This window comes from Rhinolophus sinicus, linkage group LG18 (assembly GCF_036562045.2).
Source record: "Rhinolophus sinicus isolate RSC01 linkage group LG18, ASM3656204v1, whole genome shotgun sequence".
Lineage (NCBI taxonomy): Eukaryota > Metazoa > Chordata > Mammalia > Chiroptera > Rhinolophidae > Rhinolophus > Rhinolophus sinicus.
In genome coordinates, this window is record NC_133767.1 from 3817115 (window position 1) to 3837314 (window position 20200).

General features: G+C 42.6%; 1 protein-coding gene across 5 annotated transcripts in view; it reads left to right on the top strand.

Moving 5' to 3' along the window:
* Nucleotides 1-20200, top strand: part of SMG1 (SMG1 nonsense mediated mRNA decay associated PI3K related kinase) — an 86221-nt gene that overhangs the window by 59114 nt on the left and 6907 nt on the right. For all 5 annotated transcript variants that reach the window (XM_019753034.2, XM_019753032.2, XM_019753033.2 and 2 more), the window contains 22 exons: nt 1646-1868; nt 3822-4068; nt 4487-4716; nt 6043-6291; nt 6796-6934; nt 7020-7129; nt 7251-7469; nt 8028-8218; nt 8913-9085; nt 9231-9510; nt 9968-10240; nt 10510-10744; nt 11010-11236; nt 12148-12298; nt 12401-12590; nt 12740-13209; nt 14947-15084; nt 16350-16502; nt 17589-17768; nt 18465-18692; nt 19328-19539; nt 19698-19804. In XM_019753034.2, coding sequence (XP_019608593.2) covers nt 1646-1868; nt 3822-4068; nt 4487-4716; nt 6043-6291; nt 6796-6934; nt 7020-7129; nt 7251-7469; nt 8028-8218; nt 8913-9085; nt 9231-9510; nt 9968-10240; nt 10510-10744; nt 11010-11236; nt 12148-12298; nt 12401-12590; nt 12740-13209; nt 14947-15084; nt 16350-16502; nt 17589-17768; nt 18465-18692; nt 19328-19539; nt 19698-19804 — 4625 coding nt within the window. The remainder of the gene's footprint in view (nt 1-1645; nt 1869-3821; nt 4069-4486; nt 4717-6042; nt 6292-6795; nt 6935-7019; nt 7130-7250; nt 7470-8027; nt 8219-8912; nt 9086-9230; nt 9511-9967; nt 10241-10509; nt 10745-11009; nt 11237-12147; nt 12299-12400; nt 12591-12739; nt 13210-14946; nt 15085-16349; nt 16503-17588; nt 17769-18464; nt 18693-19327; nt 19540-19697; nt 19805-20200) is intronic.

Sequence of the window (20200 nt, forward strand, 5' to 3'; positions counted from 1 at the left end):
TTACCCAATTTTAAGTGTGCAGTACAGAGGCGTTAAGTGCATTCACAGTTGTGCAGCCATCACCACCGTCCATTCCCAGGACTTAGCATCCGAAACAGAAGCTCTGTACGTTAAACAGTACCCCCCGCCCTCCCTGTCCTCAGCTCCTGGTCACTGCTCTTCTACCTTTGTCTCTGTGAATCTGACGACTTGAAACAGCTGTGGAAGGAGGAATCACACAGTATTCGTCCTTTTGTGTCTGGCTCATCTCACTGAGCATAATGTTTTGAAAGTTCATCCATGTTGTGGCATGTGGCAGAATTTCCCTCCTTTTATGGCCGAACAACACTCCATTGTGTGGCTACACCACGTTTTGTTTACGCACTCATCTATCACTGGACATTTGGGTGGCGCCTCCCTTTTGGCTATTGTAAACAATGCTTCTATGAACATCGGTGTACAAATATCTGTTAGAGACATTCAGTTGTTCTGTGTGTGATCCACTGGATTTGCTGGGTCATATGGTAATTCTAGGTTTAACTTAAACACAGGAACTGCCAAACCATTTTCCACAGTAACTGCAGCATTTTACATTCCCGCCAAAAGCACATGAAAATTCCAATTTCTCCACATCCTCACCAGTGTTTGTTATTTTCTGGTTTTTTTATTTGTTTGTTTGTTTATATGTTTTTTTGATAGTTGCCATCCTAAAGGATGAGAAGTGGTATCTCATTGTGGTTTTGGTTTGCATTTCCCACTGACTAAAAACGTTGAGCATCTATTTGTGTGTCTATGACCATTTGTATGTCTTCTTTGGAGAAATGTCTTATTCAAATCCTTCGCCCATTTTTTAATTGATTGTTTATTATTGTTGAGTTTTAAGTGCCCTATATTTTGGATATGAATCTCTTATCAGATACATGATTTGCAAAAAAGATGTATTTTTCCTCATTTTGTGTGTTGCCTTTTCACTCTCTTGATAGTGTCTTTTGATGCACGTAAGTTTTTAATTTTGTTGTAGCCAGTTTACCTAATTTTTTCTTTTGCTGCCTGTGCTTTGTGCCATATCCAGGAAATCATTGTCAAATTCGGTGTCAAGAAGCCTTTCCCCTATGCTTTTTTCTACAGGGTTTTTTTTCTTTTTCTTTTCCATAGCATGAGCCTATTTCTGCTCTGTACTTTTTTTTTTTTTTTTTTAATGTTTATTGGGGTGACAATTGTTAGTCAAGTTACATAGATTTCAGGCGTGCAATTCTGTATTACATCATCTATAAATCACTTTGTGTGTTCACCACCCAGAGTCAGTTCTCCTATCACCATATATTTGATCCCCTTTACCCTCATCTATCACCCCTCCCACCCCCACTCTACAGGTTTTAAAGTCTTAGCTCTTAAGGTATTTGATCCATTTTGAAGGGTTTTTTTGCATGTAGTGTCAGGCAAGGGTTCAGCTTCATTCTTTTGCAAATGGCTATCCAGTTTCTCAGCACCATTTGTTGCAAAGAGAAGCTGCCTCTTTTATGTGCTGGATTTTTGACAGTGCCATATTGTAAGTTACTTTGTTAATATTTTACTACTTTGTTTCACCTTATTCTTTTATATTATTTCCTCACACTTGATACACTTAAATTGTACCTTATTCGTGTAAAACTCTCTTTCTGGGCAGAGAAGAGAAAATTGCAATCATGCGGGAGAAGCACACGGCTTTGATGAAGCCCATTGTGTTCGCTTTGGAGCACGTGAGGAGCATCACGGCGGCCCCGGCAGAAACGCCGCATGAGAAGTGGTTTCAGGATAACTATGGTGACGCCATTGACAATGCCCTCGAAAAACTGAAGACACCCTCCAACCCCGCAAAGCCTGGAAGCAGCTGGATTCCATTTAAAGAGGTACAGCAATGTCTCAAGAATGCTTCTAAAATGGGAAACCCCTTATGAGATACGAAATTTAAATAAGGGGACTGCCCCCACTTGGAACACTAGAGAATATTTTGTAAGCCCATGGAAGGCAGCTTGTGACCGGCTGCTTGTAAGAAATTTTCTTCATTTTGAGAATTTGGGGGTGAGTAGGCCTAGAGGTTCAAACTTCCATCTACAGAGGTTTCACCGAGGAAGAACGGACTGTAAGAAATTAGCCAAGGAAGGGGCTCTGGCCTTGAGATAGATATCTGTTGCCTTTTATTTTCGTAACAAGATTCAGAAAGTCTTGTGCTTGTCCAGTGTTTTGTAAGTCATTGCTTCGAAATCAGTCCTGCATGGGCTGTTGGGGGATGATTAGTATATTCCAATATTTGAGAATCCTTATCTTCTTATATTTTGGTCCCCTTAATTCTGTATTTTCTTTGGTTTTTACTCTGTTATAGCAATAAGACCATTAGTTGAAGGAGCCTATTTATTACCTTTTTCTTGTTTTTCTTACCGCTTTTTTCTCTGTGGCTTACCCTCACTGCTCCTGACTGATTCCCTTACTGAACTCTAGTAATGAATTCTAGGAATGAGAAAACTATTGAAAGTTACAATGTAGAAACTAAAAGTACACCTAACTTGAACTAGTAAAGGCAAAGGCTAACCTGCAAGGAAATTACCAGAAGCACAAGACAAGAAGACCAACATAAAGGATGAAACTCCCTACGTGTGGCCTAGCCAAAGCTTGTTTCCTTGTGTACCAACAGCGGTTTCATGCTTCTTTGTCTCCTTCTCAGTAAATCAAGTCAGAAACCCAGAGGAGGAGACAAAGGGAATGCTTTTTAAAGCTGTGTGTGTGAGTAATAAGTCAGAGAAAAATTTTTGACAATTGTGTTCATTTCATAGTTTTAAAAATTGAAAAGAACAACTCTCACAATGTAGTACAGCTAAAAAAACAGAATTAGCTAAAAAAATGCAGCTTTCTAGAAGTCTCACATGTCCCTTCCTAATTATATCTCTCTCTCTGCATCCACTCTTCTGAGTTTTTAATTAATCATTACTTACTTGTAAAAACGGTTTTTGTTTATTGGTGCGTTTCCAAATGGTGTGTTGTTCCGTTTCTGTTTGCTTTTTAACTTAATATAACTGCGGTTATATTGTATATATGTGTCAGTGTTTATTTACTACTTCCATTATTGATGGATTAGCCTTAGGGTTTTGTGTTTTGTGGGGTTTTTTTTGTTTGTTCTTATTTTTAGGATCCATGTTTTGTGTGCAGCTGAACATCGGTCTGTTATGGGAAAAATACCACAATTTCTCCTTTGTCCTGTCAGTGGATACTTGGGGTGTTTCCAGTTTTTTTTCTTTTTATGAACAAAGCTTGCTAAGGATTGATTTTAAAATGTTCCCATGAAAGCCGAGACCCGAGTTCATTCATTCACGTGTAGATGATTGAGTTAGCTATGAGTAGGGACACAAATGGACTTGCAGTCCACGCTCTGTGAGTTATTTAGAAGGTATTGTGGTGTTTGCTGTGTACTTGAAGTGGTCAGAGTGCTGAGTTGTTCCCAGCTTCTCAAGTGGCTTCCCAAGGATATGTCTGCCTGACAGCTGACACTAGCTACATCTTTTGCTGTGTATTGCAAGGACTGGATTGATTTGTTTTGGCATCGATCAGACATAGCTTAGTGGGAGAATTGGTCTGTAAGCCCCAAATCTGTCATCACAGTGGTGATTTCCTTCCATCTGCTATGATTTCATTGCTTGTTTGGACAGAGGAGGAGGAAGGGTCCCAACAAGATAGAAACCATTGAAGCACATCAGCAGCCCAGTGTCTCCCCTCTGAGGACGGCCCAAATAAATAACACCGAATTGAAAGTGGAAGAAAGTGTGTTGTGATGATACTATAAACTTGTTTTCCCTATCTCATAAATGCAGATAATGCTGAGTTTGCAACAGAGAGCCCAGAAACGTGCGAGTTACATCTTGCGTCTTGAAGAAATCAGCCCGTGGCTGGCTGCCATGACGAACACTGAAATTGCTCTTCCTGGAGAAGTCTCAGCCAGAGACACTGTGACAATCCACAGTGTGGGCGGAACCATCACAATCCTACCTACCAAAACCAAGCCAAAGAAGCTTCTCTTTCTGGGGTCAGATGGGAAGAGCTACCCTTATCTTTTCAAAGGTGGGATTTAAAAGAAGAGCATTAGTCTGATTATTACTGCTCTGTGTGCGTGTGTGGTAGGAGAGGGTTGTTTTCCTGTGAATATCTGAATGTTATCAATAGCTGGGAGGATCCTGTATCTTTCATGATTTCGAACGGAAGTGACCAGGTGCCGAGGAATAAGATTTTCCATTCCCACCTCTCTCTGCTTACGAATTTGTAAAAGTGGAACAATTGGGGTACAGCCAGTAATGCTGGTCTCTGATACCTTGTGACCGAATAGAGTGTTCTCTAAAGCTCTCAGTGTGCCTCTGCTGTCATTTCTTGAGTGCTGTTGCTAATTGAGAAGGGCACAGAAAGTGTCACCCGTCCAACCCCGTCCCATCACACCTCACCCATTTGGTCACCTACTCAAGCTACGTTAACTTTGTCCCCACAGGACTGGAGGATTTACATCTGGATGAGAGAATAATGCAGTTTCTGTCTATCGTGAATACTATGTTTGCTACTATCAACCGTCAGGAAACACCCCGTTTCCAGGCGCGACACTATTCTGTGACGCCGCTGGGAACCCGGTCGGGGCTGATCCAGTGGGTGGATGGAGCCACGCCCCTCTTTGGTCTTTACAAGCGATGGCAGCAACGGGAAGCTGCCTTACAAGCACAGAAGGTTGATAAAAGTTCAAATATACATGTGCTTTTACTTGAATGTGCCAGAATAAGCGTATGTGTCAGTCTCCTCCTCTCTGTTATATGTGTGATACGCTAGGTTTACTGCACTTGAGCATTTTCACAAGTTTGTAAGAGTTAACGAAGGAACAGACTTGAGGTATCTAGGAAGGCGTTTTTGAGGGACATTTTATAAAGACAAAGTTTGAAGAGGCAGAAATAGTGACACTGGGTTAATCTTATTCTCGACCAGGGGTGTCAAAACTGCGGCCCGCGGGCCAACTGCGGTCCACAATCCATTGTTAATTGGCCCGCAGCAACTTCCAAAAATACATTTAGTTTACTTAAATAAACCAGGTGAGGCAATACGTACTTCACCTCGAGTGAGTCGCCCAGCTGTTTGTGTATTTTACCGCATATGGCCCTTGGTGAAAACCGTTGAAAAAAGTTTTGACGCCCCTGCTCTAAACAGATGTGGGAGGGGTGGGACTGTGTTTGGTAATCCCTCAGTAACTTGATAATTCTCATCTTATGCTTTTTCAGTGGGCTTACTAAGGTCTGAAATTTGTAAAGAAGAGACAGCTTTGAAACCCAGGTCTTTCAAATTAAGTATCTAAACAAGAAACAACTTTATATTTAGAGTTAGTCACTGTGGCATCGTATTTTGTACCTGTGAAATAAATATATACTTTGATTTAGACTGGAGTTTAATTTAGAATTCATTTTGGCTAAGTATCGGTGTGCTTAGTATATGCTGGGTCCAGTAGTATATGTGCTATGGATATAAAGCTACATTTTCTACAATCTCAACCTCAGGATTCCACATGTAGCCAAAGAAAAATGCTGATTAGCGTAGTTAGGAGAAGGAGAAGAGTTTGAAAGGAGTCAAGCTATGAAAGGCACAGGAAGCTGCAGAACGATTATTGAGGGTAAGGTAGAGATGGAACTAGAGAAGGGCTATCTGCATTTCGTCTGTCTGTTCTGATTTTATGTTGATCAAGTCATTGTGAAAAATGAAATATGTGTGTAAATGATAAAGTTTAAACAGAATTGCATGTTACAAAGAAAAATGTAACTTGGATGTTCAAATGGAACCTCAAGAAAATAGAACAGTAGACCAGGTTTTTAATAAAATACGAGAACCTAATTAAGAGAAAGATATGTAGATTGGAAGAAAGATGCACACTCCAGAAGAATTGGCATGAAATTTGCCTGGGTACATGGAGAATGGCACTGAAAAGTCAGTTTTTAAAATACTACTTTGCATTCAAAGGAACCTTTATCCTTATTTAAATAAAGTTGATCTTAAAAAAATGTTTTTTTGCAGGCTCAAGATTCCTACCAAACCCCCCAGAATCCTGGAATTGTGCCCCGTCCCAGTGAACTTTATTACAGTAAGATAGGCCCTGCTTTGAAAGCAGTCGGGCTTAGTCTGGATGTGTCCCGACGGGACTGGCCTCTTCACGTGATGAAGGCCGTGTTAGAAGAGTTGATGGAGGCCACGCCCCCAAACCTCCTTGCGAAAGAGCTCTGGTCATCTTGTACCACGCCTGATGAGTGGTGGAGAGTCACACAGGTATGTGTCCCGTTTGGACTGTAGTGAGTGGTACTGTTTGCTCTGCATGCTTCCTGCCGTGTCTGTAGGCTTCACTTTCCCCTGCTTTCTCCCTGCGTCCCTCCAGACAAGGTAGTTGGAGACCTGTGTTTGAGTCTTATATTACACTTACTTTTATAAGACACAGCCACGACTCTGTGAGGGCAGAATAAAGGGAATTAGGGATGAAACGTAAAGAAGAGTCAAAACTTTAGAAAAGGAGAAAGTCGGTAAGCTGGCGAGTAGTCGTTTTGTTTTCGAATTCCAGCGTCGTGGTGACTGAGGAGGGCCAGCAGGGCCCACGCTTCCCTGTGCTGGCCACGCAGTGCAGACCCCGCCCACACGCAGCGGCCCTGACGAGAGTTAGCTCGCTATGTACAGCTAAGGGAGGAGGGCTGTGGGGTTGCGTGGGTTGTAGAGCATCCAGCCCCTGTGAGAAGGAAACTGGCTAACGTGCTTGCCCCGCTCCCACCCGCTCTTCTCCAGTCTTATGCCAGGTCCACTGCCGTCATGTCGATGGTCGGGTACATCATCGGCCTCGGGGACAGACACCTGGACAACGTGCTCATCGACATGACGACAGGGGAGGTTGTTCACATCGACTACAACGTGTGCTTTGAAAAAGGTAAAGGGACCCTGGACTGGACGTGTACATCAGGGGCAGGTGTTTTCTGGGCAAAAGACAAAACACCCTGACTTGTCTCTTCAAGGTAAAAGCCTTCGCGTCCCTGAGAAAGTCCCTTTCCGAATGACGCAGAACATTGAAACGGCCCTGGGTGTGACTGGAGTGGAGGGTGTGTTTAGGCTTTCATGTGAGCAGGTATGCTGTTTCCTCCGACCCTGCTTAGCGTACCTCTTAAAGGAACAGATGTTGTGGCCTGAGAAACTGCGTTGTCGGGGAAACGTGGGGCAAAACTTAATCAAAACGCTTCTGAAAACAGGTCCTACACATCATGCGACGTGGCAGAGAGACCCTGCTGACCCTGCTGGAGGCCTTCGTGTACGACCCCCTGGTGGACTGGACAGCGGGGGGCGAGGCTGGCTTTGCTGGGGCCGTGTACGGTGGGGGCGGCCAGCAGGCCGAGAGCAAGCAGAGCAAGAGAGAGATGGAACGCGAGATCACCCGCAGCCTCTTCTCTTCCCGCGTAGCTGAAATTAAGGTGACGACAACGATAATGTCACTCAGTGTCATCCTTTTGTTCATAGAGTTAACGTGTCCTTTAAAAAGCTGAGCAGAACTGTGCCTAGGAATTTTTTTGGCAAGACTATGTATAATACCGAAACCTCAGTGAAATAGGGCAAGTTGATATCTTGTTATTAGGAAAGGCTCCCTCCCCAAAGACACTCACACTCATAGGTGGGTTCATGATGTGAAGAAGTTGTACCTTTTTCAGTGGATTGAAGGGTGTCTGCCAGTGACTGTTGTAAGTGCCCTTGAATTGGATCGCCGGCCTCAGTCTTGGTTTTACTATCCTCGTAGCCGCTGATACTCATCTTGGTTTGTGTGGATTGTGGGATTGAGTCTCAGTTTGTGGCTCTGTGACCTTGAACACTTGAGTTATCTTTATGAGAATAGGCATTGCCCTCATCCCGTCAGGCTTTTGCTGAGATTGAAATAGGTTATGTGCGAGATGTCGTTGTACCGTGATCCTTCTGAAACGTCTTCCTTAGCCCGCAGTTGGCCTGCTAAGAATCCTCTGCTCATAATGTCCCTGCAGGTGAACTGGTTTAAGAACAGGGATGACATGCTGGGTGTGCTGCCCAAGCTGGACGGCAGCTTAGAGGAGTACCTGAGCTTGCAGGAGCAGCTGACGGACGTGGAAAAACTGCAGGGCAAGCTGCTGGAAGAAATCGAGTTTCTGGAAGGAGCTGAAGGCGTGGATCATCCTGCCCACACTCTGCAGCACAGGTTGCAAACAATGCTGAACTCATTTCTAGATCGTGTATGCCATTAAGGGGGATTTTCATGTTTGTGTGACCATTGTCAACGTGGAGTAGAATTCCTGTAGCAACTCACGGACATGGTAAAAGCTCTCCCAGGAACTGCAGTTCCAAAGCGTTAATAAGCAAGAATTCACTTAAATTTTGTGCTTTGTTACACTTAAGAGTTTGAGTAATTGTAAAGGATGTATGTAGTTGTTGGTTAGAACACTGAGCCGGGATTCAGTGTTCTCTCTACCGTTTGTACCTGAATCCTGATTCATTTGTACAACAGCAGTTGTTTCACTTCGCTGAGGTTTTTAAGCATTAAATAGAGTGAGTTGAGTGAATGAACCTTGTAGCCAGGAGGTGCTCAGTGAAGGGTAGTTGAATATGCAAGTTTCATACACTGCCTGATGCTCTAAGGTTATAAAGATCCATCATGCATCAGGTTTTTTTCACCTTTACATAACTCAGAATCTGGCAGGTGTGGTGGAATTTTGCTTCAAGTGTTGTGAGTATAGTTGAGGGAACTGGGGGGTCAGGATACCCCAGGGACGTGAGGAGCATTTCATCAGTGCCCTCACGGTCCCGGGCAGGCCAAGTGTGAGCAGAGTCAGGGTTATGAAAGTACACAGAGGAAAGAACACAAAGCAATTTAAAACCTTTCCCCCTCCTCCTAGGTATTCTGAACACACCCAACTGCAGACTCAGCAAAGGGCAGTTCAGGAAGCGATCCAGGTGAAGCTAAATGAATTTGAACAGTGGATAACACACTACCAGGCTGCATTCAGTAACTTAGAAGCCACACAGCTTGCGAGTTTGCTCCAGGAGATAAGCTCACAGATGGACCTCGGTATGGGCTGACTTCCTTAGATACACGTGTGAGCGTGTGGGTTTGCTGTGGGGTCTGGATGTGTGGGTTCCGCTTGGTGTTCCCTGGCAGTGCCTGCTGAGTTGAGATGATTTCAGCACGATTAATACTTCTCTCTTACCGCAAGGTCCCCCGAGCTATGTGCCGGCGACAGCCTTTTTGCAGAACGCCGGCCAGGCCCACCTCATCAGCCAGTGCGAGCAGCTGGAGGGGGAGGTGGGGGCCCTGCTGCAGCAGCGGCGCTCGGTGCTCCGGGGCTGCCTGGAACAGCTGCACCATTACGCCACGGTGGCCCTGCAGTACCCCAAGGCCATCTTCCAGAAGCACCGCATAGAGCAGTGGAAGGCCTGGATGGAAGAGCTCATCCACAACACCACAGTGGAGCGCTGCCAGGATCTCTACAGGAAGTGAGTGCTGGCGCCCAGGCCTCTGCCCCTGAGCTACGCGCACAGCATGTTCACTTGTTGAGTTGCACAGCAGTTCGCTTTTGCGGAAAGAAGTGGTTGGTAGAGAGAATTTGACGAGTCACTTTTGTCTAGGTTTTCAGAGGATTTGAGCTCATGCTTTCCCTTCTAAGGCTGGGCTTTTTCTAATGTAGTAAAATGTATCCCAGTGTAAGTGGTAATGGGTAGAGAGAGCTGTACTGGAACATTGATTCTGTCACTTACCAACAAGTTGTCTTAGGACGTTACTTTAGCTCTCAATCGAGACTTGCCCTCCGGTACCGTGGAAATAACGGTCCCTGTTCTTCCAGGTTTGAGGACCAAATGCAGTGTTCAGTATATGGCAGTTTGTAAAGCATGGACTTCATTTACAAACGGAGTGGGCATGTCACACACAAGCACCTCTCTCTCTTTTCTGTAGATACGAAATGCAGTATGCCCCCCAGCCGCCCCCCACAGTATGTCAGTTCATCACCGCCACGGAAATGACCCTGCAGCGGTACGCAGCAGACATCAACAGCAGGCTCATCAGACAGGTGGAGCGCTTGAAACAGGAAGCTGTCACTGTGCCCGTGTGTGAAGATCAGTTGAAAGAAATTGAGCGTTGCATTAAAGTTTTCCTTCACGAGAATGGAGAAGAAGGATCTTTGAGTCTAGCAAGTGTTATTATTTCTGCCCTTTGCACCCTCACAAGGTGAGTTAGCTAACCTTGTATCGAGGTCATTTCATGGTCTTGGAAACATTGATGCTTACTGAGATTTCGTGTGTCTTTTGTTTAGTCTTGAACTTAAGGTATTTGTTTACTTCCATTAGTCTTGCCGTGTGTTACATACAGCTGCTGAGTTTCCTTTAAGATTTGTGAGGCATGTGTTACATACAGCTGCTTACTTTCCTTTAACATTTGTGAGGGTTGCTGCTTTGTGTGTGAGCTTCGCTGAAGTCAGTTTCACTTCCCCCGTTCAGGCGGAACCTGATGATGGAAGGGGCAGCTTCGAGTGCTGGAGAGCAGCTGGTGGATCTGACTTCCCGGGATGGAGCCTGGTTCTTGGAGGAGCTCTGCAGCATGAGCGGCAACGTCACGTGTCTGGTGCAGTTACTGAAGCAGTGCCACCTCGTGCCGCAGGACTTGGACATTCCGAACCCCATGGAAGCGTCGGAGGCAGTGCACCTGGCTAACGGTGTATACACCTCGCTTCAGGTGAGCGCTTGGAAACAGGCTTGCACCTGCTCAGTTTGTTGTAGATATGAACAGTCGTCCTTCTCATTTCGTTGGTTCAGAAAAGCAGTTTGACCCCCTCTTTTAACGTTGCTGAAACAGTCACTTAAAGATCAGTGTGAGGTTTATATCCATACCTTGGTTACAATTGCATCAAGTTTGTTCTTAAATTGTGGCATTAAGTCGCTAAATGTGAAACTTAACAAAATTCAGAAAACATTAAAATCTATTTCTCACATATTTATAGGAATTAAATTCAAATTTCCGGCAAATCATATTTCCAGAAGCACTGAGATGTTTAATGAAAGGAGAATACACGTTAGAAAGTATGCTTCACGAACTGGACAGTCTCATTGAGCAGACAACTGACGGCGTTCCCCTGCAGGCTCTGGTTGACTCGCTCCAAGCCTACTTACGGAACGCAGCTATGGGACTCGAGGAAGAAACACACGCTCATTATATTGATGTGGCCAGGTGAGTGAAGGCTCGCTGGGTACTGTTTTCTCCCGAGAGATGGGTAAGCCAGACAAGGGTTCTGACCTCTTCCTTACTGTAAGTTTATTAATTTCTAGAGCAGCTGTAACTACTTACAAATGCATCTCTACGTCTCTTTAAAGAGAAAACCTTGTATTTTAAAATAATTACAGATTTACAGGAAGTTGTAGAAACAAAACAAAAAGTGGGCAGGGAGGTCTTGTGCATGCTTCCCCCATCCTGCAGTGTTAGCATAAGACAGTAGAGAGAATAGTATAATGAACCCCCATTTTACCAGGTTCAGTAATATCGGTACCTGGTCTATTTGGTTTAAGTCGTACTGCCCCAATTTTTTTGAAGCGAATGTATTTTCATTCTTAAATACTGAAGGAAGTATATATCTAAAATGTAAATTTGTTTTTCTTAATCATGTTGCCATTATTAATTCCTTAATGCTTTCTGTTATCCTGCATTCAGTTTGCCAATTTTCTCACTTTTCTTTGTAGTTGTTTTACTGTACAGTCAAATAAATGAGTGAAATTATTGTAGCATAAACATGTCAGCTCAGTAGTGGTTTTGGTTTTTGGTACAACAGCTTTTTCGTATGATTTCTAGCGTCCATAAAGTTAGATGCTAAATCTATAAACCTTTCTTTGAATTAATGAATTGTCATAATACAAGTTCGCATAGAATTTAATCCTATGAACTATTATTGCTGATACTGACTTGGAATCATTGAGTTCACGTTGTAATTGACATCAGATGCCGTTTGATGAGGACACTCTCTCCTTAATGCAGAAAGACTCTGTTTTGGACTTTGCATGCCAGCTGTGAGACTTGTTGACCTTTTGTGTTCCTCCCAAACTGAGTACTCTTGAGTGAGGCTTTTGACTTCTGTGCTTTTCCTCTAGAATACTTCACGCTCAATATGGTGAACTAATCCAACCCAGAAATGGCTCAGTGGATGAGACGCCAAAGATGTCAGCTGGCCAGATGCTTTTGGTGGCATTTGATGGCATGTTTGCCCAAGTTGAAACTGCTTTTGGCTTATTAGTTGAAAAGGTAAATACTGAGTTGGTTTTGTGAATAATGCGGGTGTATCTCAGAAGTGGTTCAGTGTGGGGCGAGGGGAGAAATGAACATTCTTTTCCTTCGTTGATGTAGTTGAACAAGATGGAAATCCCTGTGGCGTGGCGGAAGGTTGACATCATAAGGGAAGCCCGGAGCACCCAGGTCAACTTTTTTGACGATGATAACCACCGGCAGGTGCTAGAAGAGATTTTCTTTCTCAAAAGACTCCAGACAATTAAGGAGTTCTTCAGGCTCTGTGGCACCTTTTCCAAAACGTTGTCAGGTAACCTTGCACAGTTAAACGCGCTGGAAGGGGCAGGGGGCGCTTCATTTCATTGTGTGCTCGGAAAATCCTAAGTGTTTCAATAGGCAGCGTTACTGCCTTATTCTGGTTTTGCACGGAGTACTTGAAGACAATTCTCCTCTTTTTAGGATCCAGTTCCCTTGAAGATCAGAACGCTGTGAACGGGCCTGTTCAGATCGTCAATGTGAAGACCCTGTTCAGGAACTCCTGCTTCAGTGAGGACCAGATGGCCAAGCCCATAAAGGCCTTCACAGCCGACTTTGTCAGGCAGCTCCTCATCGGCCTCCCGAACCAGGCCCTGGGGCTCACGCTCTGCAGTTTCATCAGCGCCCTGGGCGTGGACATCATCGCTCAGGTGGAGGCAAAGGATTTCGGCGCTGAGAGCAAAGTGTCCGTGGACGACCTGTGTAAGAAAGCCGTGGAGCACAACATCCAGGTTGGGAAGTTCTCTCAGCTGGTCATGAACAGAGCCACCGTGCTGGCGAGCTCCTACGACACCGCCTGGAAGAAGCACGACCTGGTGCGCAGGCTGGAGACCAGCATCTCCTCCTGTAAGACCAGCCTGCAGCGCATTCAGCTGCACATCGCCATGTTCCAGGCAGGTGTCTCCTTGGGCGAGTGTCCCGCCATGGAGGGCTCTGAAAACGGGGGGAGTGACACAGAGCCGTGTAAAGCAGAGCAGTGGGAGCGGGTGTCCCTGCAATGGAGGGATCTGAAAATGGGGGGAGTGACACAGAGCCGTGTAAAGCAGAGCAGTGGTTGAGCTTCCTGAATTGTGCCAGCCCAGAGCAAAGCCAGCTGTGGCGTTTTGGCGCTTTCCGGTTAGTCCTTGTTTCTCTTTTATGGAGCTGCGATCATTTCACAGTTGCAGCTTGTGTCCTTTGGGTTAGTTTCTGTCCCTGTAGTGCTTAGCTGTACCTGTATCATTAAGCATTGCGAATGCGGTTTCTGATGGTTGCATGTGTTCCTTAGTGGATGTGCCTCCTGGATTGTCTAACATGGAATCAAGATGATTTTTAAAGTGGCTTCAGTTTCCCTGATGCTCCGATGATGTGATAATGGCTTTGTGCCTAAATCTGTCTCACATGGGAAATGTTTTTAAAAGCCTGTTTTTGCCCTTGATTATTTCGGGGCAGTGTGATAGCAGGTGCTTCAGGGCTGAGGTGGGCTTGGACTCAGGCATAGGAACTTGAGGTTAACTTCCCTGAGGTCTGGCGTCCTCGTCTGGAGAATGGGACAGCACCTCTCCCACAGGCTCATGACCAGGAGGGTGAAAAATGAGAATCTGTGCAAGACATCAAGCACAGTAAACACTGTAGCTGTTTTTCTTACTTCTTTTTTTTAAGTATCGTCTTTAAATATTGTCAGTAGCTCCAAACAAGTTGTGGCAGGGAGAAATACTTGGGGACTGCGTTTTCCTGGGGTCTGTTTTGGCACAAACAATGGATACTTCATTTTTGTGGGAAGTGCTTCCCAATAGTGGAATTTGTGGTTTCACCTCAGTGCACGGAACTCATATTTCCTTCTCTCTGTAGTTTTATTGGTGGCTGTTTTCTTAGCTCCTAAGTTAAGAAAAGTAATTGTGAGTTCAAATTTTGAAACCACATTTGTTGAACTTAACAGTTCTCTAGCACATTGGGATGTGTTTTTGGATATATTTATTTTTTTCGAAAAAAATGTAATGCTGAAAAGTTTTATTATATATTTTGGAATTTATTCCTTAAATAATTGACAACTGTGGAAAACATTGTAAAAATCCTTTCAGTTTTATGTTGAACACATTTTGAGCTCTCAGCTCAATGTATAGCTTTTAAATTGTAGCCTTAATATCCCTTGATTCTCTGGGGCCAACCTTACAACATGCACGATGGCTTGATCCTCTGTTAAAAATTGCTTGCCCCTTTCTGTCACTTCGCGGTTCTCTGTTTGGAGAATTGTTTTCTTTTGCAACTGCTGCCATTGTTGCTTTTGGTCACTTGCTTATTAGCCTCCATGCCGGACAACCATCCCCACCACCACACCTATTCCAGCCTCTTAACCAGAGGTTTGGGGGAATCTTGTACTGGACTTGTACATAGACGAGGAAAAATCTTCAGAATTACTATTTTGATGTTGCAGATCACTGATCTAACAAATTTGTCAGCCATTCTCTACCTCAGGAAAGTTTTCACTTGGTAGTGATTCTTTTGTAATGTTTCTTCTATTCTCCCAAGCAACCCTGTCTTGCTACAGCTGGGTTTTTTGGTTTTTTTTTCTTTCTAACTCACAGCTCCCCTCCCTTGGTTATTTATTTTTTTCCCTGCTGATTTTCTTACATTTCTTTTCCTTTGAACAGTGGCAGCACGAAGATCTCCTTATCAATAGACCACAGGCCATGTCGGTCACACCTCCCCCTCGGTCGGCCATCCTCACCAGCATGAAGAAGAAACTCCATACGCTGAGCCAAATTGAAACTTCAATTGCGACAGTTCAGGTGGGTTTTGTCACATCTTCCTTCCAGCGCTTCTCTCTTTTATGATGACTTGTGAGTGCTGTGTTGTGCAGTATATCTACATGCCTGTCCTTGGCTCCTAAGCACCAGAGCATAATGCCTTTTTACTTTTATTTTTAATTTATATCTTTTTTTCTTACTTTCCAAGGTAATTGAATTTCAGTGTATTTTGAACCAGAAATAGAGACATACTAAATATTTCAGGTTTTTAATGAATCTGATGATTACTTTGCCTTTATACATTTAGGGAACCTTGGTGATTGGAAAAACTTGAATCCTTAATTTGTTTTCTGAAATGTATATAAGCAATTATATCTAGCTTATTATTACTACCTAATAAGCTTAGGCATTTCTTAGCTCTATTGTGTGGTTAATGGAATTTTGTGATGTCAAAGGCAGTAGAATATTTTTCCAAACTATTTTTATTGACTGTATTTCTTTGTCATTTCAGCTAAATATTTAATCTTGTCACTGGTCTTGATGATGTTTATATATATATATCTTTATTTTGTGTGTCCCTGTACTTCATGTCCTCAGTAGTAACTGACATTTTTCTGTTCTTTATAAACTGACATTAGTATAAAACAAATACAACCACTTTTGTAATTTAAAAAAAAATTTTAAATGAAACTTTTCTGGAGCTCTCTTTGAAGATTGAAATAGGTTTTATCTATAGCATATGAGTCCTGGTTTTCAACGTGGCGACTGAACTCGTGCCCTTTTTCTCTGATTGTAGAGAGGGGGTGGTGTGTGACAGAAGTGGGGGCAAGAGAGAGAGAATGTGAATTCCTGCACCTGAAATGTTGAATACATGATGAAATAACTTTGTTATAAAACTTTCCTTATGATAATCTGCTTTTTTACCATTATTTGTAAACTTGAATTTCTGGGAATCTGATTTTCATCTTTCACAATCAAAAGTATGATGAATTTTCTTACAGGCTGCGCATGTGGTACAGTGGGATTTTGGTGTAGTGAGTGTTTTGTTTTGTAAAAATGAAAACGTAACTTCAGCAAATTGTAAATAGGCAGTAAGCTGAAAGCCAATTCTTACCTCCCCAGACATGTTTAGCCTTAAATATTCAAAGTGAAATCAAGATGAATTCCAAAAGGTGACTGTTCAGGATGTTTTCTAAGTTACGTACGCCTCTTACTGCTGCTTTTGAACTTCTCTTGAATTTATGAAAAATGCTCGACAGGAAGTGAAGAATATCAAATATTCATTGGGATTCTGCTGGCTTTTACAGGAGAAGCTGGCAGCACTTGAAGCCAGTATTGAACAGCGACTCAAGTGGGCGGGCGGTGCCAACCCTGCGCTGGCACCTGTGCTACAGGATTTTGAAGCAACGATCGCTGAGAGAAGAAATCTTGTCCTTAAAGAGAGCCAAAGAGCAAGTCAGGTATTGTGGCTTGCGTACGCCATCTTTGTTTGCAGTTGCAGGATTGTATAACTGATTGGAAGTTACATGTTGGATAACCAGGGGCAGCTTGAGAGCCCACCCTCTAGTGCAGAGCGCTGGTAAGATGGTCCTTGAGCTGGGGGCGGGGGAGTCCCTTAGGCTGAGTCACAGCCAGTTACTTCCCTAGGCCCTCCTGCCTCTGGTTAAATAGAAAGTGGATGCAGTCGCTGCTGGAAAATAGAGGTTAATTCCATATGTATCATTATGTGCGACTAAAGTGATCCAAAGATTTGAATGTTGTTTTTTCCACACGGTGATAAAATGTCTTATGACTTTAGTGTTCTGCCCAAGGTTGTGGATTAACTGTCTTGTGATTGGGGGCGGGGAGAGCAAAAACAAAAATACTTATGTAATTTTCAATCAGGTGCAAAATTAGACTAATATAATGATTTCCATATTCCATACACTATCACCAAAATTTAAATTACCAACTTGTCTTATTTTATTTCCTCGATACTTTCTACCCCTCTTTCCCATCCCGCATGTAATGGAAGTCCCAAGTGGTGCATCATTTTATCTGTACATGTTTAGTACGTATTTGTGAAAATAAGAACTAGTTAAGAACATGATTGTAATACTGTTACCTACCTTAAAAGACGTGCTTGTATGTCAAGTATCTAGATAGCATTTGGTGATCTTTATTGTATAGTTAGGCAGCAGAAGCAGAAAGAGAACATTTCAAATTGAAATTTGGACACAACACAAAGTGCAGCTAAACATGATAATTTTCTTACAGAGTAAATTTTTTTTTGTATAAAAACAATCCTGTAGAAGATGCTTTTACCTAATTATTTAATGCTGTTAGGCCATCTCAGACTTAACGGTATCAACCAAAAAATGTGCTTGATTTGCAGTCTTTAGAAGGACTAGTTCTGTTTTTCAAGAGTCATACTCTCTTACATTTTCAGGACCAGTTCTCGTCCTGAATTCTGGAAATGAGTCAGTAGTATTTATTTATGTCATTAATTGCCTCCCCCCCCCCCCCCCCCCTTGTGTTGGTTCCATTCCGCCTTTGCCTCCTTACAGGTCACTTTCCTCTGCAGCAATATCATTCATTTTGAGAGTTTGCGGACTAGAACTGCAGAAGCCTTAAACCTGGACGCTGCGTTATTTGAACTAATCAAGCGGTGCCAGCAAATGTGCTCATTTGCATCACAGTTTAACAGTTCGGTCTCTGAGCTAGAGCTTCGTTTATTACAGAGAGTGGTGAGTCTTGGATCTTGCTGGGAGTAGAGAGACTTGGTGACTAAAATGCCAAGGCCAACTTTATACCCTGAAAGTCAACTTAATGCACGCAATTAAAGGAATAAATGCCTTAAGACCTAAGAACTTACACAAATAATGTAATGAACGAAAAAGTGGAAAGCCTTCTCAGAGCTACAGTGGGGGGAGTGCTGTGTAGATTCAGAGGGGAGGAGAGAGAGAGCATACAGCAGACGACTCAGGTGCACTGAAAATAGGTACCATGTGGGGCTGCTGGACCCGAGTTAAGTCCAGAAATACCGGGTTGGTAAATTCAGTCTTTGTATTTTGTGGAAAGGCGTTAGGCTGTGTGTTAGGAATCTCTAGTTTCATTTTTAAAGTGTGATTGATAGTGAGTTTGGGTCCTGGATATGGGTTATCTTTGTTATTCCAGATACACTTCTTAGGTCTTAAGGCATTTATTCCTTTAAGGATTTATTCCTTGTATGATTATGAAAAACGTTCAAAATCTTAGTTTGTATTTATTTCACAGATTGTTTAGATGATTAAGTACTGTTTTGTGGGTAATTAATTCAAGAACCTCACCTGAGGTTCTTTGTGTCAGTTTGAGTTATTACCTTTTAATGATAATGATGAAGAAAAGAATCTCGTGTTATTCCAGATGATAGTTAAAACGGAACAAACGCTTGTTCTTTTTAGGACACTGCTCTTGAACATTCTATTGGCAGCTCTGAATGGCTTTTGTCAGCACACAAACAACTGACCCAGGATATGTCTACTCAGAGAGTAATTCAGACAGAGAAGGAGCAACAGATAGAAACAGTCTGTGAAACAATTCAGAACCTGGTTGATAATATAAAGACTGTGCTCACCGGTCATAACCGGCAGCTCGGAGATGTCAAACATCTCCTGAAAGCAATGGCTAAGGTAAGACTCACGATGTTGACTACCCCGGTTCTAAAATTTCAAGAACTTTTATTTTTATGACATAAATAAAAACAGTGTCTCTAAGGTCACAGCTCCCAGTTTGTTTGTGACTGAGTTCATTTGTGTTTTCATGAACTACTTTTTTTAGGCAGTAGTGTTCTGATTTTGTACACAGAGAAAACGAGGCTGAAAGAAATGGATTCACCAAAGTCATATAGTTAATAATAGAACTGAAACTTGAACTTAGTCTCAGAGCATTTAGATCTCCAGCTTCTCCTCCTCCCCACCCTTACCCCCAAACTCATATAGTTTGCCTCCAAAATAACTGAAATATTGTCTCTTTTTTTCCAGTATCCTGCATAATCTAGATAATAAAGAAACTGAGTTCCCAGGAAAGGCTAAATTACTTCATTGTTACAAAACAGCACATTGTTTAATTTTAGAATTTGTTTTTACTTGGAATTTTTATTTTGTGCTGGAAATAAGGTTCTTATAGAAAGAGTTAAATTGTAATAAGTGGATTAAACAAATTGATATTCTGAAACTACTTACTACCTGTTATTCAAAAGGTGCCTGTCTTAAGAGTAATTACTGAAACAAACAGCATTTTTCTTCACCGTGACTTCTGCCTCCAGGATGAAGAAGCCGCTCTGGCAGACGGCGAGGACGTGCCCTACGAGAGCAGCGTCAGGCAATTCCTGACTGAGTATAAGTCATGGCAGGACAACATCCAGACGGTGCTGTTTACATTAGTCCAAGCGATGGGTCAGGTTCGAAGTCAAGAGCACGTGGAAATGCTCCAGGAAATAACTCCCACCTTGAAAGAACTGAAAACACAAAGTCAGAGGTAAGGCTGCCTGCTGGCCTAAATGTAAAATGGAGCCAGACCTCCAGTGTTGTCCCTTTTGTTTATTTAATTCATTGAATTTTTTTCAGTTTTCATGTTTATAAAGTAGGTATCTTGTAAAGCATTTCATACATAAGCCATCTTATTTTGTATTTCAGTATCTATAATAATTTAGTGAGTTTTGCATCACCCTTAATCACCGATGCAACAAATGAGTGTTCAAGTCCAACGTCGTCGGCTACGTATCAGCCATCCTTTGCTGCAGGTAGGACTGCCCTACTCCAAAAAGACCTGAATCTCGATCTGTTAATAGTCTACATTTAGAAGCTAAGATGTTTAATTATAATTGAAGTGTCTAAACTGCTTATAAGTCATCTTCTTTTTAAAGCGTTTCCCTAAATTCTGGCATATCTCCAGCTGAACAGATTCTGGCTTAATTTTAAAAATTTAAAATGAATTTTAAAAGTACTTATGTGAGAGAATAAAAATTCCTTCTGTTCAAATACTCTTTAAATAATTTGTGTTATGATTATACAATATGTAAGTGTGAGGGAAATTTAGAAAAATAAGTAACAGGAAAGTGTATAGTTCTGTTCTAATTAGAGGTAAAACCATTATGTTTGTTGATGAACTTCTCTGTGCGTGTACACACATATTCATA